At 43.7% G+C, this 12,171-nt stretch overlaps 2 protein-coding genes across 2 annotated transcripts; one reads left to right on the forward strand and one right to left on the reverse strand.

The window, feature by feature from the left end:
- Window positions 1-2,743: 2,743 nt before the first annotated feature.
- Window positions 2,744-5,665, forward strand: LOC117848076 (protein tesmin/TSO1-like CXC 5). The gene is made up of 6 exons (XM_034729387.2): window positions 2,744-2,967; window positions 3,072-3,146; window positions 4,300-4,477; window positions 4,562-4,657; window positions 4,738-4,801; window positions 4,924-5,665. Exons 1-6 carry the CDS (start codon window positions 2,801-2,803, stop codon window positions 5,424-5,426), a joined length of 1,083 nt encoding a protein of 360 aa, XP_034585278.1. The 5' UTR covers window positions 2,744-2,800; the 3' UTR covers window positions 5,427-5,665.
- A 695-nt stretch (window positions 5,666-6,360) lies between these two features.
- LOC117848075 (multisubstrate pseudouridine synthase 7) lies at window positions 6,361-11,987 on the reverse strand. Its single transcript, XM_072292709.1, has 19 exons — window positions 11,693-11,987; window positions 11,412-11,612; window positions 11,079-11,329; window positions 10,779-10,851; window positions 10,620-10,676; window positions 10,252-10,331; window positions 10,099-10,161; window positions 9,706-9,793; window positions 9,516-9,619; window positions 9,325-9,427; window positions 9,162-9,235; window positions 8,602-8,666; window positions 8,260-8,423; window positions 8,106-8,173; window positions 7,978-8,038; window positions 7,449-7,486; window positions 7,292-7,360; window positions 6,843-7,140; window positions 6,361-6,738 (listed from the first exon to the last, which is right to left on the reverse strand). Exons 1-19 carry the CDS (start codon window positions 11,978-11,980, stop codon window positions 6,709-6,711), a joined length of 2,175 nt encoding a protein of 724 aa, XP_072148810.1. The 5' UTR covers window positions 11,981-11,987; the 3' UTR covers window positions 6,361-6,708.
- Window positions 11,988-12,171: the final 184 nt, after the last annotated feature.

Below are 12,171 nucleotides of genomic sequence, written 5' to 3' on the forward strand. Positions count from 1 at the left end.
CAAAAAAAAAACTATATACAGGCTGAAGTTTAGAAGTTGCAAAGTTGCATTTTACATCCCTCGATCTATCATTAATATATTTTCGATAACCACATCATCAACTCGTTTTAATGCAAGTTACATGCATGTATATGGACGAATTTTGTTCTGTCAAATGGAATCAGCCCACTCGTTGCCTGTCAAATTTGTTCGGTTTGGATTTGCATCTTACTCGAAACAAAAAACATGCGCCTCCGAAGTCGAAGTGGCAGCGCATGGGCGAATTGGCAACCTGGTGTTCAACGGCGGGCCATCCGAGGCACAGGAACAACACTACAACCACCGTTGAAGCGGCAAGCCACTGCTTGGATACATCGAGAGAGCAAGTACGAAAGATCATTTCTGACCCGACCTCACACACATCCTACTGGATTCAGACCAAGCTAACAAGGCTAGATCAGGCCAGGTGCAACCAACTGATTGAATTTGCTAAGGAAAGCTATATATTGTGGATGGTTAGATTTTGCAGATTTTTTTATGCGGCACAGCTTACAAGAATGGGCCGCATGGGTAATTTTCGGAACAAATAAAAAGGGAGAAAACAAAAGTAGACTACTTTTATGGTGATACTTTGTTATTTTACCCTGCCACAGGTTGATATTGAATAACGTGGTTGACGCTACTAGTTTGATTTTGCACGGAAATTATATCTTAGCATGAACTAAGGTAACCAATTGATTAGATTTCTTATGGTGAAACTTAATTTTTACCTAACTTTAAAGTCTCGGACTATGTACGTTGTTCGTTTTTATAGCTATTTGTTCTTTAAGTTCTAGGCAATTGACTGTCAACAAATAACAAAATACTAGTCGTAACTTTTGTTCATCAATCTCAAGATAGTAGATACCTAAACTTTCGGATGTGCTAACAAAAATAGAGTGTGATGCCTGCATTGATAGTGTAAAATGTGATGCGCGCATTGATAATGTGAATGTGCGGGACTTATGTCATCATTGGAGAGGTAGCAATAACAAAGGTTAAAAGAGTAAAATAATGAAGCTCATGAATTATGTCACCTTGCTTGTTTTATGAATTCTACGGCGATGTGGCTAGTAGAAGTTCCTCCTTATATCACGTGTACTATACTTAATGATTACTCCGTCCTAATCACTATTCATTTTAATTTTTCTATAGATCGTAACTTTTACTATATATTAAAATTTTAGAATTCTATATATATACGATGTCCAGATAGAAAAGTTAAAATGAATAGTAATTTGAGATGGAAGGAGTATAAAACTATCCTTGAAATACACATGTTCTCTTCAAGCGCTCATATTAGAATCCACCTCACATGCAAGTTAAAATAGACTAATCCATTAGAAACTATCACTATTTTTTGTCCAGAAACTTTTCATCATAAGAAGGTGAAAAACATAGTTGGAAAAACTCCAAATGATATTTCTACTTACGGGGTGTTTGGGAGGGGGCTAAACTTTAGCCCCCATTTTAGCCTCTCCATGCCAAACAGGAGAGCTAAAATGGAGGGGCCCTTCATAATCCATTAACCCCTCCAAGGGGTGCTAAAATGGACTAAAGGGACTAAAAGTGGTCCCCCTTATCCAAAATTCCTCCCCTTGCCCCTCTCTCTCCTCCCTCTCACTCCTCCCCGCCAGATCCCACCGCACGGCACCCCGCTACCTCCGCCTCGCCCGCCGGTCCCACCGCCTCCGGCCGGCCACGCCGCCTCCTCCCCTCACTCTCTCTCTCCCCGCGAGGGGCACCACGACGCCTCGCCTCCGCCAGCCCCGCCACCGTGCCCCCCGCCCCGCCTCGCTTCGCCTCCGCCCAACCCCGCCACCGCTGCCGCGACCGGATCCGAGCCCGACCGGCCCCGCCACCGGATCCTAGCCCGACCGGCCACACCACTACCTCCGCGCCGACACCGGGGACGCCGCCAGCGAGGAGGACTCGGGCTCCTCTCCACCGCACTCGACCTCGCGTACAACCTTCTCTGCATTTTGCTCCACGGCTTTCCTCAGCACTCGTATCCCCTGCGCTCCCCTCCGCCGCCTCGCTTCCACCATCGTCTCCAGGATGACAACGCAGTCCATCACGTCGTCCAGCTCCTGGGCGGCGAAGAGGGAGCGGGTGTCGAGGAGCGGTCGCGGAAGTCGGCGAGGCCGAAGGGGACGCGGCCAAGGCGCGCCGCCACCAGTGAGCAGCAGCAAGGCCCCGGCCTGAGATGCGCCACGAGCAGGACGTGGCATTGCTGCTGGAGGAGGAGGTTGAGGGCGAGCAGAGCGGCCAGGCAGAGGAGGCGAACAGGGGAGGGCAGCGGGAGGGGTAAATCTGTCTTTTGTCAACACATGTGCTAAAATTTAGCATCCTTCCCAAACACCCCAAAGGGCTAAAGTTTAGCACCCCATTTGATGGTGCTAAAATTTAGTCCAAGGCTAAATTTTAGTCCCTCCTCCCAAACAAGATCTTAACTAACACATCCACGAAAACGCTAAATCTAATCCCTAACAAACTGAACCCAAGAGAAAAGGCAAAAGCGTAATTAATTAAAATTAATAAATTAGCAGACCAAATCTCTACCAAACCGAAGCCATCCAAATTCCATAGCCAAACCCAGCAAGATAGAGGCATACAAAACCCCAAAAACCTTTCCGAGAAACACCAAAACCCAAGAAACAAACCCCACAGGGGTGGGCCGACGACTGGGCCCACTTCACAGTCTAAAAGAGGGGGGAGCCACCTCCTTCTCAGACGGACCCGTGTGTGAGCGCACCCCTTCCCCGCCCCCTCTCGTGCTCCCATGGAGGCCACCCCGATCTCCGTGAAGCCGCCGTCGCCGGCGCCGGCGGCGCCACCCCCCGCGGCTCTGGAGACCAGGGACTTGCCGACGCATGCCGTTGCGACGACCGAGGTGGAGCCGAGCAGCATGAACCAGCTCGCAGTCGCAGTCACTCCGGACCCCAAGCGGTGAGGGTTGGGCGGCCCCCGACCTGGGGGGCTTTGGTTTCTCGATTTGGGCGTGTCGTGGAGATTTTCAGTTGTCTGATTTGTGGGGTTTTGTGTTCGAGCAGGCAGAAGGTGGAGGAAACCGCGGATGGGAACGGGTGCAAGCATTGCGCCTGTAAGAAGTCCAGATGCTTGAAGCTGTAAGAAACCCTCTGTTTCCTCAATTTTGTTTCGATTTTGTTGTCAGTCTAAGGGTGGAGTCGATTTTTCCTATCGCGATTCAAATTCTTAGCCATTTAATTAAGGGGTGAGCGCGGAACGAAATGCTGGGTACTATGCGATCTGCATCCATTTTGGCGACAGGGAGAGCGGATTATTGCGGGGTTATGCTGGTTTAGTTTCTTCTAATCATTGGTTTTAGTCAGGAAATTTTTTTACAGCCGTTTGTCTAGTTCTCTGGTCCAGTTATTTCAACAGGTTGCATCCTGCTTGTGTAGCAATGTCAATTTCAGATATCTGCAAAATTTGGGTGTTAGCAGTGTTCTCAAATTCAAATACAAAATCTCATGCAGAAAGGCATTTTTAGCACCAGTTTGTGCTGTTGCGCATTATTTGATAACTTTGTACTACTTTGAAACACTGAGCTCAAGATAGCACTACATATACCTATGGGATCAATCTACAAATGCTACTGTGGAAGTCACCATTTTCCTTTTGAGGTGCAGTCAGCATGTTCTTGTTCTACTGCTCTATTGCAACAAACTATGTAGATTGAAATGCTGTTATGCTAAAATGATGGAAAATTAGGTGTTTGGTTGGTGCCCAAATCAAGCTTTCCAAAATTTCTCATTCACTGGATGGTTGCCAGTATTTGGGGAAACATTGGGGAATAAAAAACTTGGACAAAGACATACACATGTACCTATTTAGAGTTTTTGTGCTGGTCTGTGCCATTGGTGATCTAGAGTTTGTGTTTGTCTGGGCTAGTTCGGGCTATTTCTGGGCCTAACCATGTGGAGTGCATCCTGATGTGAAGTGGGATCCTAGCTGTTATATAGAGTTATAGTAATTTTAGTAGTCAATATCTAAAGAACTTGGAGGTTGATCTGCAGTTCTATTCTGCAGTTCAATTTCATAATCTGTTGCCATGTGAGATGTATTTATTTGTTTTCTTGCGATGTTAGCCATTATTTACTATTGTTATTTCCATCAGCTGACTGTTGCCTAGGTGGGCTCCTAGGTGTCCCCATGACGTGTGTTCACCATGACTTGCCAGATCACTGTGATAAATATGATAGGAGTGTAAGAATGCTTTGAATCTCAATCAGATATTATCATCGTTTGCATTTGCAGCTATTGCCCATGTTTTGCTGGAGGTGGCTATTGTTCTGAAAAGTGTGGATGCCAACCATGTTTCAACAAAGATGCATATGCAGAAACAGTTCAGACTACGCGCAAGGTGTTACTTTCAAGGCAGAAGCGTATGTCAATGAAAATTAATAGGAGATCTGAGGCAAATGCTGAAGCTATGGTTGTTATCCTAACTCAGTCAGATGATGTCAAAACTGTTTAAATTTCTGTTTGGTTTAATTATATATTTTTTTGTCACCTGTAGGAAGATGCTCACCATTCTTCTTCTTCAACTCCACCAAGGCGAGGTTGCAACTGCAAGAAATCAAGTTGCCTAAAGAAATACTGCGATTGCTATCAGGTTTCATCTTTAGCTCAAATGCTTTCCTTAATATTTGGGTGTGACATGATTACCAAACTCATTGTTAATTGTATGAACAGGACGGGACTGGGTGCTCCTTGTTTTGCCGCTGTGATGATTGCCAGAATCCTTTTGGGAAAAATGGTACCTGCAGAATACTTTCAGACTATTCTAGTTATTCAAATAATCATTTACCAGTCCGTGCTCCTAATATGTCTCTGTATGCAATTATTATATACTAGCTAATGATCGTTTCCCTACTGCAGAAGGCATAATGGCTGAAGATAGTAAGCGCTATCTATACACCGGTGCAGATTTGGATCACAGCGAGGGTGAACATGAGTTTGTTGTGGAGCGTTCACCTCGTCTGCAATCACCTATCTCAAAGGAGTCTTCTTTCCACCAAACTCCGCCTCATCTGAGAGCCTCAAGCAGAGATGCGCATGTGTTCCCACAGGCTGTGTTGCAGTGGCAGGCACCGCCCCGGTCATGGCACTGTTCCAACAAGAGGAACAGCAACGACCGGGCGATGGACGACTCTGCAAACTACAAGAATTCACACAATGACTGGCTGCTACCGAAGCCTGAAGACAGCTACAGCATATCGAAGTGCGTTCAGATCCTGAATGGCATGGTGGAGTTGTCGCAGGTGGAGAAGTCGGTCGCCCCCGACGTCTTCCTGCTGCCTGGCAACCGGGAGATATTCATCTCGCTCGGCGGCGACGTGCGGGCCCTGTGGCTGAAGCGCAAGATCCAGCACCTGACTTAGGGTATGGTTCACCATCGTTCTGAGCAGAGATTGGAGGGAGCATTCGAGTTATCCTTTAGATTATGCATGCCCTGCTGGTCGTGGGTGTGCGCAGGATTTTAGGCTTTTTTTTTCGCCCCTGTATACTGAGTGTATTCCCGGATTTGCATCATGTATTGCATTTGTAGAGATAGCCGCTTCGCACCTGGTAAACCGTTATAATAAAATGAGATTATTCACCAAGAAGTTCTTTACTGCTATGGTTGCAGTGCAAGCTTTCAGCGACTCATTCCTCTTCCCGTCGTCTCGCAGTGGCCTACTGCCTACTGGTCTTCGGTGTTGTACTGTTGTTATGTTACTGCTAGAGATACCTCCTGGAGACTGGTGGGGCAGAACGGTCTACCTCAAGTTGGGCAGTAAAAGAAATCCAGAAGCAAATGCTATACCGGGGCGTAAAGTCACGTCCCGTTGGTAGTTGAGTTTGGCAGGAGATTCCGCGTTTGGATCAGTTCGTCATAGTTCACTTTCCATGGGCCATCACTCTTCAGATACAACAGGGAGGGAGGGATGGACGACAACAGGCGACGAGTTTACGTTTCAGAACATGGTGCCTCTTCAGATGGTGTAGGAGGACAACAGGGAGGGGTGGACGACACCAGGCGACGAGGTTACGTTTCAGAACATGGTGCGGCGAGCATGGGGACATTTCACGGGTCACTCAGGCCCGACGTACTTTAAGATCTTCTAATTTCTACTCCAAAAGGATCCCAGTGCCAATTGCATTTATATGATTCGATTCGATTTACCTAGACAAGTAGCTTGTAGCCTTGTATTCCGAGACGGAGGGAATATGTAGACCATGGGATGAAGGATGTCTTATTCTGCAAATTATCACCTGAGCTTCGACCAAGCTCAACCATTCACCAAAACTTCAATTGGTTTGAAATATCTCGAATACTGGGGCAACAAGTTGATCCCGTTACTGGAAAATGGAATTTAAGTTATACAAGCTTTGTAGTGGTGGCATGCCACAAGTGTACAAGCATCACAACACAGTATTCAGCCCCAAAGAAACACTTTTAAACAGGCATATCGCTTGTTTCTCCAGATTCACCGATCCTCCAGATCTTATAACCACTCTGCTTATTGAACGAGTTTGGAGCACAAGCAGCGGCACTAATCAAGAGCTACATGAAGTTGTCTCCGAAATAATACCTAGCTATGACACTTCAGGGGTTAACATGGCCACCACCTGAAAGCTGAGATCACTGATCAGGTAAATAACCCATGTTGGTACCAAAATTTAGCAGCTGAGTGTTTTCTGATATGCAACCTGCAGGCAGTGGATATTACGAAACAAATTTTAATGATAATCTCTAAGCAACAAACAACTACATGTAAATATCAAAATTGAAAAAAAACAAAGTAGAAACATACTGAGGTAGAAGTCTTTAGAAGCTCCCTGATAGCCATTGTAGCATAACATGATGCTGGTAAAGTAAATACTAATTTTATGGCCATTTTTCTTGGTGCTGTATCTGGGCTGCCAGTAGGCTTATTTTCTAGGGAGTCACTCCCATTAGTTGGCGTGGAGGTATCTGAATCCTTCTCCAACTTATCCTGTGACTGGTCGGTAGTTACAAGCTCATTTGCTTCTTTAGGCTTGATTCTGGAAAGAACATCCAAATCAGTTTCTGCTAAAGATGAACTGTCATCTGTGTAAGTCATGAGCTCCCTGCAGTCATATTAGAGAATTTCAGTAAGATCAAGCAACCTTCCTTGTGAAAGAAACAGAATGAAACCAAGCAAAGTCCATGGAACAACCAGAAAGTAAGAATGTCTGTTGAGCATGGTAAAAAGAGATGGTGGATACATTACAGACATACCATTGAAAGTCAATTGGCCGCTGGAACACTCGACGGTAACCTCCTTTCATGCTGGTAATTGAAAACTCCCTAACAAATGGAGGTTGCATTAAAAAGGAATAGCAATTAGGATATAAGGTTGCAGATCAAAACAAGAACACCAGGCTAATAAACTCACTTGACACCGTGAGCATTCTCCATCAAGCTAATGCCATCCTGAGACAAAAGAAAACTTCAATATGTTTTGTCACAAACTTCACTCAAAAACATGTGATTTCAACATACATATTCGCTACAAAGAAATACTATGCAAGCATCTAATGCTCATGAAAAAGTTTTGAGTTGAGTTGAGACCAGTACCAGCCTACTATCAATGCAAACCAACAAGCTAAATTGCTAATGCAGTATGTTCCACACCTTGACAGTTTTTGTTACATATGTTAATTATTAAAATCAAAGAAATTAACACTGGTTCGGCGTGGCGATCACCCTAGTAAAGTAGCAAGGATTTTATACTGAAATAAAGGGGAACTCAAATGCTTATTCCACAGTTAACCTAGTCCAAACATTGGTAGCTAACTTTGTAAAAAGCATGAAATGCTCCTACAAATAATTTAACACTGCACAATTTCTGTTAAAAAGCGGACATGTGATTATCTGAATAAACTACTGAAACTACTAAAAACACATTATAGAATAGTGTTTACCTTTTTGGCCATTTCATGGTATATCTCAGCAACTTCATTCCCAGGAAACATTGCTTGTGAACTGCATACTGATACAAATAAGCATAAACAAAAAATTCAAGTACAAGGGCAAGGGAATTGGTAATTACCCAGGCAAAGGAAGGACAACATCATCAAATGTGTACATCCCCTTTAACAAATCTCCAGAATCAACTATCTAGAAAAGAAACAAAGTTGGATCATCAGGATCTTCAGAAAGGATTGTGTGTGTGTTGACATGTATGTCACACATCTGCAGCAAACCTTCACAGACTGGATGGTTTCCTCTGGTTGTGCTTCAGAACATAGATCAATCTCAGATGAATTTGTATGGCCATCATCAGTTTCTGCAATATCTACAGAAGTAGATTCTTCAGGAGGGCTTTCTTTGTTATAAACCAAGTCACCTTCTACAACCTGTGACATGCCTGTACCAATACTAGTTAGAATATGAAAAAGGATGAATATAGTTTGGTAGAGCAGGAAAAGTTAGCCATAAAAGACATAGATAACCATCTCAAGCAATAATCTACACTAGTTCCAAACTGTCCAATTACATAATGATTATAATTAAAAAATAGTAAAAGAAGGATGGAGTAGACTGACCATACTTTTCCACTCTCATGCTGGCAGCATGATTCCAAAGGTAACTTTGGTAACTATGTACATACCTACATAGAATATTCAAAAGAATATTAAGAAAGAAAACACGGCTATCATTTAACAGAACTCGGTAGAATACCAACTACAGACTTAATTACATCATCGTTGGAGATTATCAAGAAAACAGAATTTGACATGGTAACAAAGCATCACATTATAGCATATAAAGTGGGCAGTGCTAATGATGTGAGACAAGCATTCCTACATGTGCAAGCTGTGATGCAATGGCTTGAGAGTTGGCAGCAATAACAAAGAAATGCATAACATGAATACAGAGCTCTGGACACGGAGAGGTACGTTGTTATTAGATACCAAGAAACAATTTTTAAGCATAGGAAGTCAAGAATGACAAACACCACATTCATAACGAGGAAAAACAAACCTTTTTCCCCATGCAAGTTGGGCTAGGTAGCACATTCTTAATGTTCTAAAAGGGCGTAACTTAATTTGCTCAATAATATCAAGAAACATGGAATAAAACTAGAGTAAAAGATGTAACATACATCATTCTTAGTGTTCTTGGTATACCCTTTAGTGCCTGTAGATAGTTACCAGGGCATTTCTTCAGACACTGTAGCTGGAAACATGCAAACAATGGAACATAAGAAAAGAATCAGTACAGGTTCACAAAGCCAAACTATTTCAGTTAATACCAGGGGAACTTACTATAGCCCTCTCAGCTACGAGGTGTCGAGGGAAGTTCCTCAGTGCTTTATCAATGTCACCATGTTCCTTGTAATGTTTGCGGACCTCATTTATGTCATCACGCTGTTTGACTACTAAGTTATGTTTAACAAAAGTTGGCAGAACTCAATATACAATTCCTAATTGGATGCATATAAAATATCTGTAGGATATCTCCTTCCCTTGGATCAAGAATCAAGTTTACAGCAGCTTTCCACTCTCCTCTAAGCAAAGCAGCCCCAACAAGGTGTGTTGGAATCGAACCACTTCCAAAGCGCTAAGAAAATTAAATAGAAAACTAGATCAGCTTCAGAAATAAATGGGAAATAGGTTTTTAAACATGAGGGCATGCAGAAATTATACCTGCAAACCATAGTAGTTGATAAATCCATTCTTTCCTAAGCCATCAGCAGCAGCTTTTATTACATCTTCGGATTCTGCAATGACGCCCCTGAAGAAATACAGTGAAGCATAAGTTCTCAATTTGATCTGTTTTCCTAAAAGAGAAAACAGGTCTGTTGCATGTAGACTAAGTATCATAGCAGAGAGTGCAGGCCACAAGTGCACACAACATCATGCAGATACTAAGAATAGAATGTTATAAACATGATCCTAAGTTCTTGTGTCACATGGATATATTATTAATCTAAGAGGTTATAAGCATTCATGTTAATCAGTGAGCACTTTACCAGGGAAAAATATCAGTCTGCTATGCTAAAAAAATTAAATTGTTAGTATAAACAGAACAAATAGTACCTCAGAGTAATTGTAAATTGATTTCCCATGAGTTGACCAAGAACAAGTCCCTCCTTCACATAACTAAAATGATTGGTTAGTCGCAGACATTTCAAATTTTATTACTATATGGTTATATCTGCAACGGAAGAGACGATAATGCTGATCATGTACCAAAAGTTTCCAACTTTAATCCCAAATAGCCGATTATTGAGAGCAGCCAATCTATTGGCTTGCACCTTGAAAACGGTTACCTAATAAAAAACGACAAAAATCCATTGAGATAATACATAGACAGGCATGAGAAACTATTTACATAGGAAGAATAGACAGGTAAATTAGTATATTAGTATGCAGTTCCGGACCAAAGAATCTATCAATTAGCTATCTGTTTGTAGCACACCTCTTGTGCAACTAAAATCACTAAAGTGTTTCCTTTCCACACTATTATGTCATATCTTAGTCAATGTAAAAAAACAAGCAAAACCACCAGGATTGACAAAAACACCAGGAGTGCTGTTATAAACTTGAGGAATACATACCTGCTGCAAAGTGACAGCACGTTTATCCTTTGTACCTGCAAACCCAAATGAACGTGGCTGCAAAAAGTGCAGTTAATCTATCAGCAGCAAGAGATGTGAGTGAATCCAGCTATCCAGGACAAATAAAACAAATACTAAGGATTGGCAACCGTGATATACCTGAAGTCCTAACATTTTTCCTATTATTCCTAATGCTTCTTGAGTGTCCTTATTCTCTTTGTACAGGTGAAACCTGAACAACGTCCCATAATGGTAACTCCAGTTAAAACACTAATTAGCAGCCAAAAAATGAACTGAACAATACAGCAGTGGTGTGCAGCTACATTAGATGCATTGCTATGTTTGGAAAAAAAATAGGACACATCAAGTGTGACATACATGTGAAATGAGCCCATTCCAATAGAAACAACAGTTAAATACCACTGAATAGAGTAAACACACCAAACAGGATGTCATCACCTCAGGAACTTCCCAACACTATCAGACCAATTACTAGACCCTCTACTATCAAATGGCCGGTCATCTCTCCAATCAGAACCACCCATGTTCTTCCGCTTCCTTCCTTTCCCACGACCACCACCACCACCGCCCCTTCCACCACCAGCTCCTGACCCCAACCGCACCCTGATGCACCTCTGGATACCATCACTGTGTTCCACTGTGTCCGTAACAAGGAACTTGAAGTTCTTCTTAAAAAAGTTATGCACCTCCTACAACCAAACAATGCATATGTCATACCATCCGCATCCAACCCAGTGGCACAAACAATCAGTAACCAGTAAGTGAACCGACCGATCTGTGAGCCTTGTCGGCGTCAGGCGAGAGAATGACCGGCGAGACATCACCGTCACCCCCGGCCGCCACCCTTTCGAGGAGCCCTCTCAGCGCGTCGCAATCCGCGTCGCCGCAGAGCGCGCGGAACGACTCGAGGGCCTGCGAGTGGTCCGCGTCGGCCGAGGGCGCCGCCTTCTCCTCCTCTTTCACATCCACGCACTGCAATTCCAAATTTGGCAGCGAGATTAGGATCTGAGTTGCGCAAGTGTGAGCTCAAAATTGCAGGGAGGGCCTGATACCTCGGAGGGGAGATCGAATGAGGTGAGCTGGACGACGGTGCCGTCGCGGGCGACCTCGTGGACGATGAAGTCGGAGTAGCGGTGCTTGAGGACACCACGGAAGCCAGGGAGTGAGGAGGCGAAGCAGGAGATGCCAGCCTCGGCCTCAGAGAGTGAGCTCGAGCGCGCCATGGGAGGTGGCCGGTGGAGGGGGCCTACTGGGCTAGGGTTTTGGGGAGGAGGAAGAGGGTTTACCGGTGAGGGAAGAGGGGATTGCCGAAAGGGAGAATTTCGGCCTTGGTCCCTCATTTCCCCCACTATTTCCGATTTACGCCCCAGTTGTATACTTGTATTTGCGTTTAGAGCCTCTGAAGATTAAGCACGCCACTTCGAATTTTGTTTTGTTGTTTTAAAAGTGAATTTTGGCATAAACTTTGGAGTAATGATTGCATGAACAACGATTTCTGCTCCAATGAAAGCAACATGGGTCTGCAAATTAA

The sequence above is a fragment of the Setaria viridis genome, chromosome 3 (assembly GCF_005286985.2).
Source record: "Setaria viridis chromosome 3, Setaria_viridis_v4.0, whole genome shotgun sequence".
NCBI lineage: Eukaryota > Viridiplantae > Streptophyta > Magnoliopsida > Poales > Poaceae > Setaria > Setaria viridis.